Below are 22,453 nucleotides of genomic sequence, written 5' to 3'. Positions count from 1 at the left end.
ACAGGTCAGTGCTGCCTGTCATTCACTTCACACCCAGAGCGACGATGGAGAAAACAAAAGCCCCCGCCACGAGTGACACGGTGTTAAATCATGCACTTTCATGCTGCTACTGAAACGTGGGGTGATTCTGTGTTAGCGTGCGTGCTTTAGTGCGTTCAGTACATGGATCTCTGTGTCTGTCCCAAAACATTTGTTATTTATATACAAGAATCGTGTGGTTTTCAATCTGTGGAGAAGACAGTCGACACCACACACGACAGACAACTTAACAGCCATTTTACGCCTGCGTACCCTCAAAGTGGTTTACATCTCGTAGATGCAAGATTGCTTTGGAAGATTCATGCAGAATCCGGTTAGCAGTTACCAAAGGTTGGCCCGCGTGGGAGTGGGTTACGGTGGGAGTGTAGCTACGGTGGCTGAACAGGGGGCGATGAAGAGTATGGTGAGGCAGAGGAAACACAGTGCAAGTGAAGGAACCAAAATGCTCTGAGGGCTTCAGATCTGTGCCGGGGGTGTGCATATTCATAGGCAGGTGTTCTTTTTTTCATCACGGTGGTGGAAAAAAAAAAAAATGTCTTGCTTGCTCTCTTGTTCCTTGACCAATCAACAGTCCCCATCTGTTGTCATGACAACTAGCACTTCACTTTTGCCCATCTCTTCTAGCGCGGTTGCCAGAGAGACGAGGTCTGCATCAGCTTGGTGACAGGCTTCCCATAAGTCCAGTAGTACACCTGTGGGGCTGGGCTTTGTGGCAAAGTAGTTCAGGTACCTGAGGGAAGGACGGACAGAGGAGAGGAAGTTCTTCACTATTGATTACAGACATTTCAAAGTCATTAATACTGCATGCAGCAGACACTGCTGGTGCCACTTTATCTTGACAGTCCAGCTAACCACACGTAGTTAGCAGGAAGAAATGGACAGCAAACATGGCTGAATCATTTCTATTCCAGTCTTATTCTCCAGATCCTCATCAGGATATAACACATTATTTCACAGTTTAAATCAGAACCTCATGCACTGAATATCTACATGCCACCAGTTCCACCCTGTAGCAGCACCCTGAATATCTACATGCCACCAGTTCCACCCTGTAGCAGCACCCTGACTGTCAACACTGGACTCCCCAGCTGCCTCTCACACACAAACATGTGCGGCAGGTCTGACCTGTCAAAGCCCAGACTGCGTGCCAGTAGTCTCCAGTCACATCCTCGAGCGCTGGGAGCATCCAGACTGGCACAGATCTTCTGGCGGATGGAGTCGGGCAGGCGAAAGGCATAGGGTCCCACTTGAGAGGAAGGCAGGCAGGTGCCTCCTGAGGGGAGGGGCGAGTGTGGCGGTAGGGTCTGGATCGACAGACAAGAAGAAAAGCATTGAGACCAACATTAGTGAGTGTTTTTGGCATAACTGGGAGGCTTTCAGAGCGACTTCATGTGTCTTTATTGTCATTATTACCTCCTGAATGTCCGTGTGCAGCTGGAATATCTGTCCCTCCCCCTCGACTTGCCGGACACAGATCTTACAGGCGAGCTGTGACACAGCCAGGCTCCCTCTCTCCAGGCTGAAGGTGCAGTGCAGAGGTCTCTGACTGCCGCTCCAGATGTGATAGAACGGGATCTCCTGTTCACACAGACAAATGTTGAGAAGGAGTCTCTGCTTTGTCCTGAGCAGCACAATCAGGAGGGATCTGCAGCCCAGCTTCCATTCTAGGAGAGTGCATTCTGCTTTATTTTGATACTGAGTGTTTCCACATTCTGGGGCTCCATGTGTCAGGGGACAATTTATTTCTTAAGCACACTGTCCATAAATTAGAACCACTATCAGATTTCCTGTTTATTTATTCAGAGAAGGTTCAGACCACAATCTCAGCGCTGCAGCCAAGAGACTGCAGCAGGTCTGGATGCTTACAACAGCAGTGGATCCTCTGGTGAAGTCCACTGGTTATACTTTGTCAGAAAACAGTCCAGTTCCACTGAGTTTTTAAGTAACAAACTAATAAGACAAGACAACGTACCAGTGGTTTTATAAACACTACACATATGAATCTATGATCTGTTGCAGCTTGGGCGTCTCACCTGATACTTGGCCAGTAGTTTGCTTCTCCAGTGAGTGTGTGGGATGTCGTGGATGGACAGGCGCAGGTTGTGGTAGCTGTCTTTGAAGAGCAGCGGCTTGGGATCCTCCAGTAAAACTCCCCCTAGACTCCTCTCCAGATCCAGCACGTCCTGCCCCGCGGCACAGAGGAGAGCGGCTTAGGAACATATTTATTTTATCCATTTTCACTATGGGTTCATCAGTTGAACACATTTCAAAACGTGCTTTCAAAAAATCCATAATTAAAATGCGTCGTACAGCCTCTGAGTCAGTTTCTCCAAAATGGAAATGTGTGAGAGCTCACAGTTTGAAAGCTGTTTGAACTTTAGCAGCCAGGAATCATGTAATGTGACGCCAGTAAACTGCACACAGCACGCTCATGTTTACTACCCCGGCTGGTCTGTGAACACTTTACACAAAAGGGACCGAGAGAGGGAAAATATTTAACGTCAGTGAGGCCAACTGTGTGTGGATGGAAAGCTCACTAGCTGTTTACTGCGCTGTGCTATTTTAAGTCGTTTCTTCTACTGAGTAAAGAAGATTCAATATGTGATACCAGAGTTTGATTTGGCTGAGGAGGCCAACGATTACAATGAAAATAAATGATATTAACTTTTAGAGTTACTATCTTCTGCATTGCTTCACTTTCACACACAATGCCCGTTTTGGACTGAATCTTTAGTTTTGGTTTTTGTTTTGTGAATATTTGGAGTGTGTGTACGCTGTTCAGGACTATTTTAGCCACACTTGACAGCTAAAGCTGACAATGGGTGTATTTATATATCTGACAATGTTTTCCAGTTTAACTGCCAGTACCAGACATATGGGTATTCATACTGTAGGTGTAGTAGAGCCAGAGTGAACCACACATCGAAGAAAGAAACTGAGAGGAGGTAAACAGACATATGCAGACAGACTGAGAGCGGCAAACACACAAGCAGCACCTTGAGCGCGTGTGGGGTGTCGTGGATGCAGTAGATACGGAGGCTGTAGTCCAGGGAGAGGCAGGGTGCTCGGGGGGCGAACAGAGCCAGCTGCAGGCGTTTACAGGCAGGCTGCGGGGGGCAGGACTGGCCCACCAGGCCGTACGTTCCCAGCTGCTCCATGAGAACGTGACAACACTCCTCCTCCAGCTGCAGGTAGCACGGAGACGACAGCGTCTCCTCCCCCACGGTCAGCACCTCCTGGAGAGAGAGTCAAAAGCAGGTTTCAATGGCGCCGCATCGTCCAGACTGATATCCGGTATTTGGCAGCGCTCAGAGGCCGCTCACCTCCCACGCCCCCTGGTGTGTCTGCGTCTTCAGTGTGAGGGTCCAGTCAGGGGTGGGGGTGTCTAGTTGGGCGCAGTGGGGCAAAGTAAGAACCACGGGGCGATTCAGCAGCATCCCGGATGGGCCACAGCTCACAACGGGGCTTAGTACAGTCTGACTGCCCTCAGAGGGAAGCCTGGATGTCACACACACACACACACACACACACACACACACACACACACCGTTGAGAACAGCTTTGCCAAAACATCACACACGATGAATAAGAACATCAGGTTTGGAACTTGCTGGACACGTTTGAGCCAAACTGAATATTCTTCCAGAAAACTGGCAAGAAATGAGTTTAGTGCAGAAGTTGAAACTATCTTTTTTAATCCTCACAGAAAAGTGAGAGAACTTCCAAATAGACTCCCGGCGGCTCGCAGCCCTGCATGAGGACACTCGGGCTGAGGTGAGAACGAGGTCTGCTCTGCTCTGGTTGGGAAGGAGATGAGTGAAACAGTGGAAGGAAGATGGAGGGCACTCACGTCGTTTTGTCCCACTTGTTGATGATGAGGTACATCTCATAAAACTTCCCCTGGGGGATCGTGCCAGGGGGGACCAGCAGACTCACACCTGGGGGAGAAGGTATCTTGTCTTATATTTGATCAACTGAACACAACATTAATTCACACTGGCTGCAGATGAATTCTGATTTCATTTGCAAGATAAAAACCAGCTGCGTGCCAAATACTGGATATTACCTGTATTGGGGATGGTGAGCCGCCCCCCCAGATTTCCCAGCGTGGCGCTGGTGCTGAGCCCCGGCTCTCTGGACAGGGTGTGACTGTGGTAGTCTCTCTCTCTCCCCACAGTGCCCACTGACTTCAGGCTGAGAATCTCGCCGTCACCGGAGTACATGTCCGCGGGGAGCTCCAGGGAGGACAGAGTGGACGAGTTATACACCTTGATTTTGAGGCTGGGCAGCGGGTCCAGAAGGGGAGACGTGGTCATGGGGATTTTGTGGGGGCTGTCGTTGACCGCCTGCTGCAGAGAGAAGAGCGGCCCGCGGAAGGCCCCCGCCGTGGCTGTGAGATCGGGAGGAGCCGAGGGATGCAGAGGGTGAGGGTTATCTGTGGACACAGGAGAACAGAGGAGTTGTTCTCTTATCACCAGAAATGACACGCGCAGGACTCAGAGTGCTAAATGTGACGCCGGGGAAATGGATTAATCCTGCTAATTAATATTTGATGGCAAGAACGAGAGACGGGATACCATGACTAATGTTTCAAATGTAAAAAAACTGAATGCAGTAAAGAATAGAGAGGAGATAATGGTATAAAGAGAATTAATTTATGGGAAGATATAAATAGCAGTGTGTTAATGAAAAGAACTGCGAGGAAGTGCTTCAATGAAAATGAGTAAAAACAAGACAATCTATCAAAATAAACATAATGATAAAAAGAGACATTGTTCTGACTGAGTGAGTGTGTGTGTGTGTGTGTGTGTGTGTGTGTGTGTGTGTGTGTGAACCCACCCTGTCTGGGGGGCTTGTAGTTGCCGGGGTGGAAGGCAGCGGTGAGAGCAGACGAAGAATCCGTGATGTCTCCGTGGAGATTGCGGCATCTGCGGCGATATGCAAGCACTCCCACGCACAGCACCAGGATCACACACAGCAGCAGGGCCCCCACCAGGCCGGCGTACACTGCTACACCCATACCGGGGGCCAGCGCTGAGAGACAGACAGACAGACAGACAGACAGACAGACAGGCGGTCAGACGGCCGTTAGGAGACACGAGTGAAAACACACAGATACAAATGCAGGGAAAACACAAGAGGAGGGAAATCCAATTTAAGAGATACCATCTGATTTATTACAAATGTGTTAAAGCGGAAAGAAGCATGAATATTGTGCATGATTGATTGAAACGTAGTCAATAGATAATTAAAATGATCAGGTTTTGGGCGCCCACGGATGAAATCAACATCTTAGGTTCACATTTTTTAAAGTCTATCTGATGTACTTTAAATGACTTATTGGGCGCTGGAGTTATTTTGTTTTAATTGTTTTCTGTCCCCCCCATCCTGTAAGTGGCGGGGGGCAGTCCACAGTCCTGTAAGTGATGGGGGGGCAGTCCACAGTCCTGTAAGTGAATGGGGGCAGTCCACAGTCCTGTAAGTGATGGGGGGCAGTCCGCAGTCCTGTAAGTGACGGGGGGGCAGTCCACAGTCCTGTAAGTGATGGGGGGCAGTCCACAGTCCTGTAAGTGACGGGGGGGCAGTCCGCAGTCCTGTAAGTGACGGGGGGGGCAGTCCACAGTCTTTGTAATCTGTAATTCTGTAATGAAGCACTAAAAAGGCAGCAGAAGAAAACACCACATATCCACAGATGTGCTGGTCGGCCCACATTCAGAACAGCTTCTATGTCAGTGTCATTATTAAATTCACCGTTTCTGCTATGAGTGACATTAATTCGGTCGCGGCGAGTCACTGACTGAGCTCCGCTGGCACCATGCTACCTTATATAAAAATGATGCCAATGAGTTCCACGCGGAGGGAAATGCAATTTTGAAAGTTGGGTGAGAAAGAGCCCTGTTCAGTCAGCATCTGCAGCCGGGATGGGTTGAGGCTTTGGCTTTTTCCAAAAGTTGAAGTTGATAAATTAAAAGTTGTGTCGGAGCATCTGGAGAAAATATTCACTTCATGCGACTACGTCAGACTGCTGAAGTCTCATTTCAGCTTCAGCTGAACCTTATAATGCATCTCTACACAGAATAAGGGCTGTGGATTCTGTCCCCCATCTGTTACGTTGGAATCACATTAAGGACGGGATCCCTTCAGAGCCAGTACAAACAGGAGGCGTGATCACAGTGACTGATAACTCTGTCAGCGTGCCGCTGGGCAGAAACAGGAGCCTGTTCTTTAGCTTTAGCATGTGGCTGATGTTTTTGGTCATCCAGGAGAGCAGCGTGACTAAAGAGCTCCTCCGAGCCTGCAGAGGGCACGTCTGACAACAAAAGTCGGCGTAGATTGAAATGAAGTGGGAGGGGGCGAGTGTTTGGCCATAACTTCGCCCGCTCCCACTTGGGCTCCCTCTCTTTCCCCCTGCTGGGTGATTGGTGGTGACCGGTCAGCAGCCCACCGCTCGGCCCTGACGCTCCAACACTAGCCGGACACGTGAGCCGGTCGCACCGCAGCAGAGGAGAGGAGAAGACGAGGAGCAGGGCTGGCGAGAGATAATGAAGAGCAAAAAGGAAGGAGCAGACAGGCTGGATAAACAGAGGCTGAGAGAGCTAGAGGAGAGGCAATTTGGCAAAAGGGATAGGAAGGAGTTAGATAAGGTTGTGATTTGTTGAGAGGACAGACGGATTATAAGTGTGGCGAGGAGGAGAAAGGAGATAAGGAGAGCTGTGCTTGAGGTAAAGGCCCATGTTAAGAGAGCAGGAGAGAGCGGGGAAGAAGTTGGAGCAAACCACAGACACTAAAGAGCAGCAGTGGGAGGAAAAGAGAGGGTAGAGGAGAGGAAAGCCGGAGGCAGACAGCCTGGCAGAGGAGAGCTCCCGTGCTCACGTGGCGAGATGGAACCGAATCCGACAGCCGTCCACACTTATTACCAGAAACGGAACAATAGCGAATTAGGTGCATTACCGTGGCTGCTCTCCTCTGAGCCCACGTCACATTGAGCTAGAGGAATTACCATCACTTCAAATGTAAAGTATATTACAGATTAACTGAAAGTCAGACAGAAATCAACTGTTTTTCTTCAGAACATACTCATAGAGCACAGATCAAAGGGTCCCCGTCACTTTGCCCCTCCACGACACAGCCGGCACATTTCTGCCTCTGACATGCTGGATTACATCGACTGTTCGCTGACACAAACATCTATTAATCTATTTGCTGGGATTGTATCTTTGTTTTTTCCAATCCGTAGGTGCAGCGAGCTGTTATGTAACCGTTATTCAACACAAGAGACAAGAGGGTAACAACACTGCAGGCTGGACGAGAAGGTGAGGCGTGTCTTCACTGAACTCCATCTGAGATGACAACAGTGTGTGGATAGAAAGGCTCGACGCAAAGCGCTGCACGCAGTCAGCTCCACGTGCTAACACACACACACACACACACACACACACACACACACAGAGTACGAACACAAACAGTATGGAGCAGTGAGGGAAGTCATGGGAAGGTGAACTTACGATGGCTTGCATGTTCAATAGAAATCTTTTTATCTGTTTGAACAGGAGAAAAAACAAGAGAAGAAGAAAAGAAAAACACAACATAAAAATGGATGGAATTCGTTATGCAAATGAAAGATACACCAACATAATGAAAAAGCAGAAAACGAGAAAGTCAACAATAGCTCATCAATATGAAAATAGAGATGTAAACATAAAAGGCACACTGCAAGCGAGAAAACACACTTTAGATTGTGAAAAATAATAAGTTCCTCCAGAAAAGAGTGGGAGTGTGTGGCGTCGGGGAACGACATTAGGCGTAATTGTTTAGATAATGTAAATGGAAAAGTGAGAAGAAAAGGCGATTAGAAATGGCTGAGAGAGATTAGGATCATTTGGACGAGAGAGGAGAAGTTAAAGACAGTTCTGAGGATGTGTGTGTTTCACTATAAAGGCCCACAGAGGAACGTTATGCTCTGACAGGAACTATCTTTAACTGCTAACACCAGTGTGAATCTTCCCTGAGTGGCCTGACGAACGTCAAAGCTGTCTTTCAGGATCGTGTCTCTTTCTATATCTCCACCCAAATAACCTTCTTTTCCCTGACGTTCCCGTCCCTCCGACAGCCATTAGAAACTTCTCCTCAGAGCGTATTCAGCAGATCCTCAAAGGGGTTAACAATCAGTCAGACGTTACGCCGAGCGTCTCCTGTTTGATCGTCTGACGCACAGTCACGACGGCATCGGGACAATTTGCAGCAGATTAATCACATTAACGTGCTGGGAAAATAAATAAGTCATTCAATAACCCGTAGTTTGCCAAGTGACACATTTTCAGATATTCTCCAGCGCGGCGCTCCTCACCTCCCTCCTCACCTCCCTCCTCACCTCCCTCCTCACCTCCCTCCTCACCTCCCTCCTCACCTCCCTCCTCCGTCAGAGCCACTTGAGTGCATGTTTCCCTGACAGCCCCCCCGAGAACGCTGCACTCTGTAAAGCCAAATCAGACAGTGTACTCGTCTAATCTGGCTGCTCCGTGGAAGCCTGTTTATGTCAGGACTCACGTGTAAGTGTGATAGAGTCGAAGCTCAGTGTTGCTCCGAGTGTGCATATGATCCCCCCCCCAACTGCACGAGGTTTGTCTGCACTCCTGGGCGTGTCGGCTTGTGTCTTGTGTGTGTGTGTGTGTTTTTAAAGTGTGTACTTGAATGTATCTCACTGCCTCTGTGGATGTGCGTCTCTAAGATCGTAATGCGCTGTCAGCTGGATTCCCCCCCGCTCATCACGGGCTGCACACTGGGTGTCAGTGTGAGTCTGACTCACTCTCATATGCTCTTCCCTGTGCTAATTTTTTCAACTTGGCCGTGCCGCGTTCACTTCCCACCCCGTGCTTGCTCTCTCTCTCTGTTTCCATCTGTGCTCTTTAGATGTGGATCACTTGCCTTCTCTCTTTGTGAGCCTAAATTTTGCCTCGTGAAACATCTGTCTGAGATTGAGCTGTTTTTCCTTTCATCTCTCTCCACATCATGTGTGCGCCTTAGGAATACTGTTCTATACAGAATAGCTTTGAAAAGCAACCTTATAACTGTGAACGGTGAGCAAGTACATCACAGAGAGACGTGCTGTTATCTATACATCAACCACCTGAAGCAGCAGACAGCCTGTTAGGGCGCTGACCCCTATAGGTGCTGAGGAACACACAGCTGTGCACTAGTGAGCAAACACTGAATTAAAGGGCCAGTTACAGAATTAGAATACATCACATCTTTAGATGTATTTACTCAGCACACTGCTCAGGTGACTTACTGCGAGCACACAGCCCCTCGGTGCAGTTTTTGCTCTCCATCATGCTGCCGCTGCAGTGCTTTCCTCCGTTCCTGGGTGGGGGGGCTTGGCACTCACGACTGCGCCAGTGGGTGCACTCTGTCCCACAGGCGGACCACTTTGCCCACTCCGTCCAGCCTCCATCCACTGGAATGAGACAGCAGGGGAATTGGAAATGACATTATTATGTGGAATGATGCATATGTAATGGCTTTAAATGCAGAATTTTACAATTTGCAAACTGCATTTTGTGGTTTTTTTTAAAGGCCTTTTGGAGTCAGGGTGGTCTGACACACGGGGCACATCCTCATGTAGATGATGACATCAGAGCAGTTACATGACCGAATGCTAAGTTATTTTTAAGAACAGCCTGGTTTTATCTAAAGCTGAACCTCAAGTTTTAAAATTCATCCTGTTACTTCCTGCAAAAAGGCCCATTTACTTAGATACTTCTGTCAGATAATACAGGTGAGTGTGCCGTCCTCACCTGGGCACAGCGTGTTGCAGGTCACTCTCTGGAAGGGCGGGCCCTCGCAGAAGGCGCCTCCATTCAGAGGGGCAGGATTGGTGCAGCTGCGCGTCCGTCTCTGCCAGCCCCGCCCACACCGAGCATTACACTCTGACCAAGCAGTCCAAGAGGACCAACCCCCACTCACTGACAGACAGACAGACAGACAGACAGACAGACAGACAGGAAAGGTGAGTTCATACCTGGTCAGCTTTCACAGTAATGAGAATATAGAGATAACAGCCCTGCTACTTTAAAGAGTACAGACTGTATGTGATGATAGACAGCAGGTACTACTGTTCAATACAAGATCCATTAAGTTCATTGGCTAATTTAAAATGTACATTTTGCACACAGAGGAGGAGGAAAAATGTGTGTGTGTTACCGTAAACAATAAGAGTAGCCGTGCTGCTGCGTCTTTTGGCCACCACGTTACGAGCCACACAGGTGTAGTTAGCCGTGTCCGACAGTCTGGCCTGTTTGATGATCAGATCGTGATCGATGGTGATCAGGAAGTTGGAGTCCTGCGATGGATCTATGACGTCCTCATTCTTCAGCCAGTCCACCTGTACACACACACACACACACACACCACTCAGAACTTTGTGGTACTAAAAGAAATCCTTCACACAAAGTGATCATTTAAGAAAAGTAACCGAGAGTTTAGTTGAAAAAAACACATCCATAACCTCGATTCTCTGTGTTGCAGCAATTCTGAGCGACGGCCCTCTAATTCTTCTGGCAGATAACGCTCCACATAAATCATTGTACAAATCAGCAGGTGTGTATGCATAAACATGAGTCAGCAGCACACACAGACCCATTCAGTAAACCCAACACGCTGCAGCGCTACACGTGATATCGATCAAACGCTGCCAGGGTTTGGTCATTTTTAGTTTACTCTGGAAAAACTGAATTTGTGGCCAAACGTGTTCCTCTTCACCAGCATGACGTCACAGTGAACAAGCACAAACAATTCAATTAGTATTTATCATGAAACTCTGTCTAATATTCCAATTAAAGGCTCTCCTGTGATCACACAACATGAGCTTTTTTATGGGATATCATAACATGTTATTTAGCACAATGCATCCTGGCAGAATATAAATATTTGCTAATAAAAATCTGCATTTATGAATCATTTGTTTTCTTTTTAAATGTATTGTTGTGCCGCTGTTTTATGACCTGATGATAAACCTGGCTGATATAGTGCTGAACGCTTAAAGCAGCTCAGTCTTAAAACGTGACAGAGTGGATTTAAACGCTTCGTTGCTAAAATATCAGAGCGTATTATTACTCATCATTATAGGGCGTGTTTTTTCACGTAGCTGGATAGACTTAAATCTCTCAAACTTCCTTTACTGCCCCCCCCATGTGCATCATGTTTATGCTGCTCTATAACTGAATATTTACATCTCTGCCTTCAACATCCTTGAATCCTTAAAGCATAGATGATTTTGAACTATTACCCTTCAGTTTCCAAGACACCCCAAAGTGTCAGAGAAGAAAAAACAATGGACGTGAGGAGGATGAGATTTACCTCGGCAGCAGGCATGCCCTCCGGGGGGCGACACTGCAGCAGCACCTCCTGCTCCAGTCGCACCTCCCGCCCCAGCGGCTCCTGCTCAAAGTTCTTCCTCAGGTCTACGGGGAGCGACACACATGTAGTCAGCAGTTAGTGAAGGCTGCCCCGTGACAGCACTGACAACCTGTTTATTTTAGTGACACCGGCTGTCACACACACACACACACACACACACTCAGGCAAAGCCCCAAAATGCCGTTGTCACCGTTGTGTGTTTTTTTTTTTCACTTCATATCCTCATAAACATGCAGAGTGTCAATCACAGCATGTCATGTTACCACAGGGGACCATGATGGAGCGCTGCAGCAAATATATTTACATTTATACTTAAGTTGACACATATGACAAGCAAAAAGTCAGAATCTGCTGTCTCTGCTCCACACACACACACACACACACACACACACACACACACACACACACACACACACACACACACACACACACACACACACACACACACACACACACACACACACACACACACACACACACACACACGTTACTGACATGCAATGCGAACGTAGGCACGGTTACTCTTGGTGGTGCCAGCAGAGCTCCAGGCCACACACTGGCACCAGTAGTCCTCCAACCCAAACAGCTCCTCCACCTGGGTCCGCGACACTGAGATGTCCACCTCCCGCACCACCAGACCTGTGCAGAGAGAGAGGGGGAGGGAGGGGGAGGGAGAGAGAGAGGCATATTTTTCACAGTGCATATAAATAATGCATTGGCTGCAGGCCAAATGCAGTTAACGTGCACATAAAACCTTGTGGGAGCTAATGGATTGTGTATTTGAAAATGATGTTTGTAATTGAGTGTGATGTTTATGTCTGTGAAATACAAGGTGACATTACTGTGTGTGTGTGTGTGTGTGTGTGTGTGTGTGTGTGTGTGTGTGTGTGTTACCTGTGATCTGGTCCAGGCTCTCTCTGGTCACGTGATCGTTCTGATTGACCCACTCTCCGTTACATTTGAAGTAGATCTGGGTGGCCGGTGACGCCCGGCACCGCAGCTGGACCGGCCGGTTCTTTACGATGAAAGCGTCCTCCGGTTCCAGCAGGAATTCTGGGAGCGGTTCTGCCGGAGCTGAGGGGAAGGAGTCAGGGAGAACCTCTGCCTCGCTGTAGTCGCTGCTCTCTGGAAACACACAACACACGAGGCGTTTGTTAGACGTGAGTGTCTGTTGGTATTTGTGTGGCAGCTCGTGGCTCATCCTGCAGTCTGACCTCACTGTCGAAGAGGTCAGAAATAAGAAAAATGACAAATTTGCCCCACGGGGATCAATAAACCATCACATACCTGGAGGGAGTGTGTGTGTGTGTGTGTGTGTGTGTGTGTGTGTGTGTGTGTGTGACAGCTTGCCTTGCCTGGTGAAATCCAGCTTTTGGGCATGTGTTGAACGAATGTGTTTCGCTGTATATATTAAGGCAACACTCTTAGTGTATTTCAAGAAGACATTTAAGGTGCTGACAGTTTGCACTGTAAATGGAAGGGCATGGTGACATTTTCGCCTCCTTGAATCGCCAGTAATCTGGTCAATGCAGGCCTCCTCCTCTGGAAGAGTGTGTGGCTCTCAGACGGGGAGGAGAGCTGCTGACCTTCCACGCACAGGTCCTGTTGATCACACATTATCCCCTGACATTTCCGATGTGACACATCCCTCCAAGCAATGCTGCTGAGAGCTTCTCCTGGCAGGAAGGACACTGTATTTCTGACCTCTTCAGTCTGACTTGTTACTCTAATAATGATTCCAGGCCCAGGCAGTGTATTAATCCTACAACATTATTGGCTACTACACAAGTTTTCACAGCAGAAGAGAGATTTGTACTCACGACTTTTTAAATTCCTGCAACGGAGCCGACATTTCTGCATCAGTCAGACTTGTCTGTTTACAGGGCTGCGGGGGGGCACACTGTGATGCAAGCTCACCCCCTGCCACAACTCATGTGTGTCCATCAGCTGGATTATATCTTTGCACACTTGAGCAAAACGCCGAAGCCCTGGCAGACTGGAGAAGGCCTTGGGACATGACACTTGCAAACCAGAAGACTGCAGCAGTCTCTGCCACGAAGAACAACCGGACCACAGCTGGAACGGTGTGCCTGAGATGTGGCATCACATAAATACAGCAACACACTTTGTTTAGGTGGGTTTCAAAAGCTGCTTCTAGACAGCAGGTACCAGACATGGCCTCTCTCTTTTTATGCAATGCCATTTTCAATCAAAGTCTTCTCATCACTTTTCCCTTTCGGGTAATCCAGGCTCTTATAAATTGTTAATGGGTCCGACCTTCCAATACAAAACTTTGTTCTGCTTACCAAAATGATTCAATAAGCATTAAATGGAAGACTGCAGTGTAGTGCAGGGGACTGACGAGGTCGGCTCCGGTCAGGAGATGCAAAAAAAAATATATATATATATGTGCATATTCAGCTCAGTGCTTCTTCCCCTGACACACACACACACACACACACACACACACACACACACACACACACAGATAAACACTCATATTCACACAAAGCACATGGGTAATAGTGTGTTAATAGTTTTCTTACACCGCCGTCTCACAGCACTGCTGTTTTTATATTTCCTTCCCTACATTCAGTGGATAAAGAAGGTGTGAGGTCACACACAGTCACTTTTCCACATTGAGACTTAAACTAGACAAATTTGCAGTGTTCAGTTTTCAAAATGTATCGAGCCCCATCTGATCAGTTATTCCACAACCAGGGGACAAGAGAAACTACTTAGAGAGATACCATCTCCTATTTTAGGAAAGTGAGCGCTTCCCCAGCCTCCACCCACTGTTCCCCCTGATAGACTGTCTGAGACATTAGGGGAAAGCAAAGAGGAGCGCAGAGCACGAAGGACGTGGGAGAGAAAGGCACGACAAGAGGCTGCGCTGTCTTCAGGTATAGAGCCGGTGCCACCTCTTGACCCAGATCTCCTCCACCATGACGGGGCGGGCCGGGACAAAAGAGGCTGAAGCAGCACCGGCCACAGCTCAGAGGCTGACAGGGCTGTGGCCACAGGACAGGCAGAAAGGGCAGCAGCTGCTCCAGGCCCAGCAGCCACCCAGGACGGACCCGTCATCCTTAATCCTGTCTGCCTCTCTCCAGCCTGTCTCGACCGCAAAAAGCATCCTCGTTCTTCTCTGGTGACGTTTTCTATAAAGCATTACATTCATTCACTAACCCACGACCCCAAGTTGAACCGTCACCGCTGCACGCTTCACCCCAGTGCAGCAGAGTGGAGCAGAAACGGTTTTTCCTGGTGATGAGTGAGATGACAAATGTAAAACCAACTTAAGGAATAAATGCTTTAGAACTTTTAGACACGACTATAAAGAAAAGTTTGTACAAAAATCTTTCATCGCAGTTTAAAAAAGTAAAAAAAAAACAACCAGCAATGAAAACGACAGATGACAAAGTGAAGTGATGAAATAATGTTTACATGTTCTGACTTCTACATTTAGTTCTCTGAGAACTCAGTCTGCTGCTTTTTTTTTTTTTACTTGTCAATCTGCTCTTCCCTTCTTTTCTGTACACATGACACGTCAGCCTGTCTAAAGCCTGTTTTGGTCACACGCTGAACGCTGTGCACCAACAGGTCACGACTAAAGTGGATGCCTCTGGGTGACAAGACCACAATGGAACTTCCAGGGGAATTCAAATGGCTGCTTAATATTACAAAAACACCATTAAATTAAACAGTGGGAGCAATGACACACACACACACACACACACTTCCTCTGGCAGGTGTCCACACTTTGTGCCACTTATATACACTAAATTATACAGCACAATACTGCAGGTAGGTTCACGTGCAGGTAAACACAAGTCAATATGAATAATAAAAGTTAACACATGTCAAAGTGATGCTTCACCATGAATCACATCCATGGCTGTGCCTGTCTCACAGCCCTCTCCCCTCTGTCTGGCTCTCACATCCTCTTGCTCTCCTCTTACTAAGCTGTCGCCTCCAGTCTTTCAGACTTTGAATTCACTGTCAATAACCAATTGTGTTGCCCCTCCCCAACCCTCACCCCCGCTCTCTCTCTTTGTCCGGCATTGATCGCTCGGCGTTCAAACATCGGCTGAAAAACACAGCCTGTCACTCTTCAGGCGCGATGAGAGGGGGCACGGAGGGAGGCAGAGGAAGGCAGAGGAAGAATGGCAGCAGAGACAGACAAACAGAGAGACGGTGGTTCAGACAGAATGAGAGGAACAGCCCTGCGTCTTTGGATAAACCTCTCCCTCTGTGCGGTGTGTGTGAGTGTGTGTGAGTGTGTGTGAGTGTGTGTGTGTTCGGGGGCCTGCAGAGAGGCACAGTTTAATTAAAACACTTTTGGATGACAGAGGTAGGAGACAGACAGGCAGCGTCTTTCTCTCCCCCTGTCTCTCTCTGGGATAATGGAGCTGGGGGCTTAAAGAGGAACCTGTGTTTTTGGGCCAGCATACAAACATCCATCAGAGCTCTGCAGCCGCCAATTTGTGCGGAATGGAGGAACCTTAAAGACAATAACTCCTCGCCGTGCAGCACAGCAAGTCTTTTATTACTCTAATGACAGGCAGCAGACAGCTAGAAAGCAAACACAGGCTTCTGGGTATTCTGTTCAAGAGCACACACACACACACACACAGAGCCAGACACGAGATGACAACCTATGCTTATACAGAACATCCTCACCCACTCTCATTCATGTATGCTAAACTCAAATGGTGTAAGCGGAGGAGTCCCCTCCTTCGGTGAGTGTGTGGCGGACTGCAGAGCTCCGGTGCAACGTAGCTGAGAGCGACAGTGGTGGAGGGAGGCCACGACTGGGGGAGAGAGAGAGAGAGAGGGGGAGAGAGAGGGGGGGAGAGAGGTGACAAAATGGAGGGCTGGCCAAAGACAGGTCAAGAGACATCAACAGGCACGTGGAGCTGAGAGGGATGATGATAATAACCGGCGAGGGAAATGAATCACAGCCACGTCTGTCTTTGTCTCAGCTGCACTGTGGATCCGTCTCTGTTGTTCCTTCTGCCCTCTGTCTTTACACACACACACACACACACACACACACACACACACACACACACACACACATGCACACACACACACATGCACACACACACACACACACACACACACACACACACTCGGTCCACTGTAATTTTCTCAGCCCCAGCGCCTCTAGCCAGAGTGGAGTCTAAAGCGTCTGTACTTTATCATTACCTTTACAGAGTTAGTCATTACTGTCCCCTCCAGTGCCCTCACTACCCCAACAGAGCGGGAGAGAATAAAGCATAGGAAGGAGAATACTTGGAAGCAGCCAGACAACAGACACGTACTAGAAAAGAGACAGGGTCAGGTTCTTTTTGATCAGATCAGGAATCTGTTTTTTCCTTCGCCATCCTATGAGGTCAAAAACAAAGAGCAGCACAGCGTCCCACCTCCTCCCTTCCGCTTTCCAGTTTGGTGTCTAACATGAGAGTGCTTTTCTCCGGGCCCTCCCCTGACTCCAGTCCTCTTTCCCTCCTGCCTCCTGGATTCAAAGCACTTTGCGCAGCTCCAGTAGACTTCAAATGACGTCCTACAGCCTCAGACACAAACACGAGCACATAGAGGAGGAACTACAGCCCACAGCTATGAAGCTGCAGTGAGGACAAACAGCTGTGAGGACAGACAGACAGACAGACAGACAGACAGACAGACAGACAGACAGACAGACAGACAGACAGACAGACAGACAGACAGACAGACAGACAGACATGACAACGCTGCTGGTGACAGAGGAAACAAGGCCAATAAATAGAGTGATCAGCAGCCATTACGCGACATCGACAGGCTGACCATATCCATCATCCTCACCCAATCTACCTCATTATCATCATTTCTGTGATGAAGCCCTGAGGTAGAGTCACACACACACACACACACACACACACAGAGGCAAGTCGAAAGAGACAGAGATGGATGGATGGAGAGTCTCTCCTTGCCTTCCTTAAAGGACAATTACATTGAGTGATTGATATTCAGACTGACCTCATCTTTATCAGCCTGAAAACAACTCGAGAGAGAGGAAACCGGGGAGGAGGTACAGGATGAAGACGAGAGACGTGAGGACTGGAAAAAAGCAAGTGTCGAGATTTGATGGAACTTGAATTACCGCCTCGCAGTCGTCCGCCTCCGCCAAACCAGTCAGCTCACGGTTTACATCCACGTCCGTCCAGACCCGAGATTAGTGCCACCGATTCAGCGTTTGACCGAATGTGAAGCACGGCCACGATCCCCCCATCTGTTCCTGAGACAAGCCGCTGAAGGTCGGCCAGAAAAGTGTTTCTGCAGAACATTGGGATGTCACGGTGAATCTGACCTTTGACCTTCTGGATATAAACTTGGTCATTTCATCCTACCAGGTGTTTGGGTGAATTCCTGAGTCATGTGAGGTCACACTGACCTTGAGGTGGACGTATGTGATGTCATGCATTCATTCGTCCTTGAGTGCAAGAAGAAATTCACTCACGGCATTTCTGAGATTCAGGAGACACGGACGGACGGACATGAAATATCATCACCTCATCGTAACTAACGTCTGAACTCTTGAGGAACGGCCAAAAACGTGTCTTGTGAGGTCACAGTGACCTTCACACCACCTAAATCTTGTCAGTCCAAGTGGACGTTTGTGCCACATTAGAAGAAATTCCCTCGAGGCGTTCCGGCGATCTCACGCTCACAAGAATGGGACGGACGGATGGACGAACAACCTGAAAACATTAAGCCTTCAGTCGGGGCTGTCAGCGGCACGGAGGCATAAAAACCACTGAAGGTGTGAGAGGGACAGTCTCAAGTGTGTGTGTTTAATGGCACCAGGCCGGGCGTGAGGCGACACGAGTGCAGGTTGGAGCGACACAGCATCACTTCTCACATCAACAAAGCCAGACGGGGTGTGAGGAGTCCTGCAGTTCACCCATCTGACTCGACACGCACACACACACACTCACACAAACACTTAGAGCATAAGCAGCCCTTCTGAGCACAGACAGGGGGAAAATTGGTCATCTTTTAATAGGAAATGTAGTTAATTCACCAGTGACTAACAGACACGCCATTATTTTTCATTTCATCACTGTAGCTGTGAGGCGACAGGAGGCAGGAAGCACAATTTGACATCCTGCGAACAGCGACACAGATCCATCCGTGGGCTCTCTAGTAAAAGCCTTTGAAATGTTGGCCTTCAAACACATTTCTATACTCCCATCAAGGTGCGTACCTGCGGCGGCTCCATGTGGCTCTGCAGCCTGTTTCTTTCTACTCACCATGGTGGCTCTCTAACTAATAGACACTCTCTCGCACAGGCACACACAAGTTCTCCCATCTAACGGGCAAAACTTACAATAGATAAAAAGACTTTCTTGCTATTTTGTAAGATAAAAAGAGCAATGTCACTTTCATCTTTGTGAGTCCACTGTAGCAACAGGTCCAAAAACACTCCATGAACAGAAGAAACACTTGTTGAATGTACAACATGAAACATAAAGCAGCTTTCTGAGGTCTTTTTCCACCGATGACTGCCCTCTGCTAGCTGTTACTTAGCAATAGTCCTTTTCCTACTAAGAGAATCTTGTCAGATATTAATCATGTATGTTACAGGAACTTGTGAGCTGCAATCTGCTGGAAGCTCCTCATAACAGTGGAAATGTCACACCTTTGATTGGTTCCAACATGTGAATGAGGACGCCTGCAGAGTGGCTATTTCTGTGGAGTGTGAACCCTCCCCCGTTTCATCAAGATACAAGCGTCAGCGTGTAATTGTTTTTGCAAGGCATGTGTGCAAGCATGTGCAAGTGAGCTGGAAAAAGACAAAAAGAGAGACAGAAAAGGTGTGTGTGTGTGTGTGTGAGAGAGAGAGAGAGAGAGAGGGGGAGAAGGGGAGAGGAGGGAGGTGACAGGAGGCTGGAAAGCAGATTGGCAGAGGGGGAAGGCCGAGCAGGTGATGGAGATGCAGAGTGACAGAAATGCTTCGCTTGTCCATCCAGTATGTCCGGGTGGCAGGAGGAGAGAGCGCAAGCCTGAGGACATGGTGACACACACACACACACACACACACACACACTCACACACACACTCACACACACACACACACACACACACATGTGCACACACAGCTAATGCAGAAGTTTGCAAGATGTCATTTACAGATACTGCTTGTAAATAAAGTGTTATCCCACGTTCTCGGCTGCAGACTGTGTCCCCTCCAGCGCTCTGATTGGAAATGAAGGATGACCTGCCCCCTTTTTCCACAGGTCTCACCTTCTGTCTCTTTTTTCCCATAAGCCCTTGGTACAATAATGACACTTAATCAGCCCTGTTGGAGCGTATGCCGGGGGGGAACACACAGGAGCAGACATATGTAAACGTGTTATCTAACTATGTTGTTCCAGACGGTAAATAAGGCCCAATGACAGAGTGACAGTCAGCAGTGGGTTCTGCTGATAACTGGGTGAATGTTGAGGCTGTTTCACATGAGCCCACACTACATTCAGACTGTGTGTGAGAGGTAGGGCTGGTGTGTTTGTAACACACTGTGGATTATATTTACCCACTGTGTATGCAGGGACAGCCTACTCAAAGAGAGATTCTGTGACTGTGTTTTTCAATGTGTGGGTGAGTGTGACAGAGAGTGGGAGCGCTAAGAGGATTTGCTCTTGTGTTGTAGCTGTGAACCCACTGCTGCTACTGGTGCATTTGAATAGACAGAGGGGGGGGGGGGGCGGCGGCTACGTCGTGGCTGAAAGTGTGCTCTGTCACAGCTAGGGGGCGCCACCCCCCACAGAGCTCATTAATCATAGCCCATCAAAAAGTGGCCCTGTGCTGTTTGTGTGTGCCCCGACGACCACCTACCGCATGGGAACACGGGCGTGCACAAGCAGCACTATCAATCACTATCAGAGGTGGGGAGAGAGAGAGGGGTGAGGAGACAGGGAGAGGGAGGAAGAGAGGGAGGGAGAGGAGACAAGAGTGTGTGAGACAATGTTGTTTTCCTATTATCCTCTGGAAAATTACAGACCAATGTCACAACTATTACTTGGAGGTCAAACTCGTACGGTGGAGTGAGGCTCTTCCCCTTCCTGTGTGTGTGTGTGTGTGTGTGTGTGTGTGTGTGTGTGTGTGTGTGTGTGTGTGTGTGTGTGTGTGTGTGTGTGTGTGTGTGTGTGTGTGTGTGTGCAGACAGAACTGCATGTGTTGAGTTTAAGGCGCCACTGCTCGTCTGCTCCACCACTGTGCAGCTGCTTGATGAGAGTTGCGCAAATCTGCCCAGAGTGGCTGGTTGCCATGGTGGGTATTCACATGGAGCCGGCTCCTCTAGAGGCCTGCAGTCCACACAGCCATTAACTATGGTGCACACACACACACACACACACACACACACACACACACACACACACACACACACACACACAGAGACACACACACACACACACACACACACACTGTCTGTAGTCTGCCTCTGTCTCTCTGTCGCTCTTTGTTTTGTCACCTCACTTCCTCCATTTGGAAGTCTTGTTGAAAATCTGTCCTTCTCTGTCACTGATGACTGTGTGTGTGTGTGTGTGTGTGTGTGTGTGTGTGTGTGTGTGTGTGTGTGCAGACGTATAGTGAATAGGTGAGCAGTACAGTGGGATGAGTGTTTGGAAGCTGGGGCCGTTTAAATGGCAGTAATTACATGAGAAGATGAGCTGCATTCCTTCCTGAGGGCAGGCTGATTACAGGCCTCTCCTCTCTGGGCCCCTGTAATTACCCACTCTACCCCCCCTCCTCACCCCCATGCCTCACCCTCCATCTCACTGTACTGGCTCTGCTCCTCAGAGGGCTACAGGCGAGTTCACCCCCCCCCTCCTGTCCTCTGATCCACCTCTCTCCCAACTTTGTCAGCACTCTGCCCCCCCTCCCTCACCAGGTCACTCTTCTGTCCTCCCTCACTGCTCCTCCAACTGATTGCTCCTCACACATGCACACACAGGCTCACACTTGAGGACCACTCGGAGGACAAAGAGCAGATGTAGCATCATGAACACTGGGCTGCACTTTCTGCCTAAAGATCTGTTATTAAGAGACATTAAATTATATCGTGAACCTTAAAGATTCTCTATGAAGGATCTCCCCCTCCTCCTCCTCCCCTCGCTGTGACTCCCCCCCCACCTTGTGCACACGACTGACAGCCTCTCTCAGCTTTTGTGCTACTGTGTTAGCGCTGTAGCTCAGCTGAGTCTGTCGCTGGGAAGCAGCTCTGGCTCAGTTTCTCTGCTGCAGTTTTGTCGCTGAATGATTCACAGACTGACTCACGTGCTCTAACATGCACTCATGGCTGTTCTGGCTACCAAAGGACAGAGCAACACGCAGAGTGTTGCTTCCTTCTCATTACTTCACTCTGTCGTCACCTGGCTAATTGTTGTTAAACACTAAATGAATGTTCTGGATGCTGTCGGGAGCCTTTGAGGGAAAAGGACACAGGAGTGTGAATGACGCACAGAAACAAAGCACTATAAACACAATACTAGTCCGTGTCTGATGACCTCTAATATTCTAGTCATTTATTTGTAAATGTGTGTGGGTGGGGGGCTGTTTTAAAATGCCAGTCAAGCCTGAGGCAAGACTTGACAGCTCCTGCCTTGCAGGTAAATGCCTGCTTACCCCACACCCCTCACCAAACACCTACACAAAGCGGGTTGGGGCAGCACACATGACCTCACACAAACACAAACCTCAACACAACCAGTAAGTCCACCCCAGTCAGAAATTCCAGTAAGACTGGAGACACGCAGACAAATTACATGTCCTTCACCCAAACACCCTCAATTGTTGCCCCAGCCAGGAGTCCCTGCTGCCCTTTCATTAGTGTTCAGGAGGGTATTCAGCGTGGAGCCATAGGCTGGGGAAGGAGTGGACGTGGCCCTGGGGTCTGAACGCTGAAGCTGATGCTGAACAGCCTTAAACCTGCAAACCCCCGCCCAGCAGGGGGCGA

At 48.7% G+C, this 22,453-nt stretch overlaps 2 protein-coding genes across 2 annotated transcripts in view; one reads left to right on the top strand and one right to left on the bottom strand.

Moving 5' to 3' along the window:
- The window catches only part of mgme1 (mitochondrial genome maintenance exonuclease 1), a 278,413-nt gene that overhangs the window by 13,160 nt on the left and 242,800 nt on the right, over positions 1-22,453 (top strand). The window lies entirely within an intron of this gene.
- unc5b (unc-5 netrin receptor B) lies at positions 604-20,336 on the bottom strand. Its single transcript, XM_070841557.1, has 18 exons — positions 20,332-20,336; positions 18,398-18,459; positions 12,349-12,579; positions 11,950-12,093; positions 11,395-11,498; positions 10,240-10,420; positions 9,834-10,001; positions 9,329-9,493; positions 7,545-7,577; positions 4,879-5,073; positions 4,106-4,474; positions 3,890-3,977; positions 3,363-3,537; positions 3,036-3,275; positions 2,073-2,222; positions 1,453-1,617; positions 1,165-1,343; positions 604-769 (listed from the first exon to the last, which is right to left on the bottom strand). The coding sequence occupies exons 1-18, from the start codon at positions 20,334-20,336 to the stop codon at positions 604-606; spliced, it is 2,820 nt and encodes a 939-aa protein (XP_070697658.1).

Source organism: Pempheris klunzingeri, chromosome 12 (assembly GCF_042242105.1).
Source record: "Pempheris klunzingeri isolate RE-2024b chromosome 12, fPemKlu1.hap1, whole genome shotgun sequence".
NCBI classification, from domain to species: domain Eukaryota; kingdom Metazoa; phylum Chordata; class Actinopteri; order Acropomatiformes; family Pempheridae; genus Pempheris; species Pempheris klunzingeri.
Note: the sequence above shows the minus strand (reverse complement) of the source record. Positions and strands in the feature narration are given on the sequence as shown.

What these genes read in the sequence shown, in the direction of transcription:
- unc5b (XM_070841557.1), bottom strand. An exon ending in CTGCAACACGCTGTGCCCAG is followed by an intron (nt 9,494 to 9,833) that starts GTGAGGACGGCA and finishes GTCTCATTCCAG; the next exon opens with TGGATGGAGGCTGGACGGAG. An exon ending in CGCAGTCTGGGCTTTGACAG is followed by an intron (nt 770 to 1,164) that starts GTCAGACCTGCC and finishes TCCTTCCCTCAG; the next exon opens with GTACCTGAACTACTTTGCCA.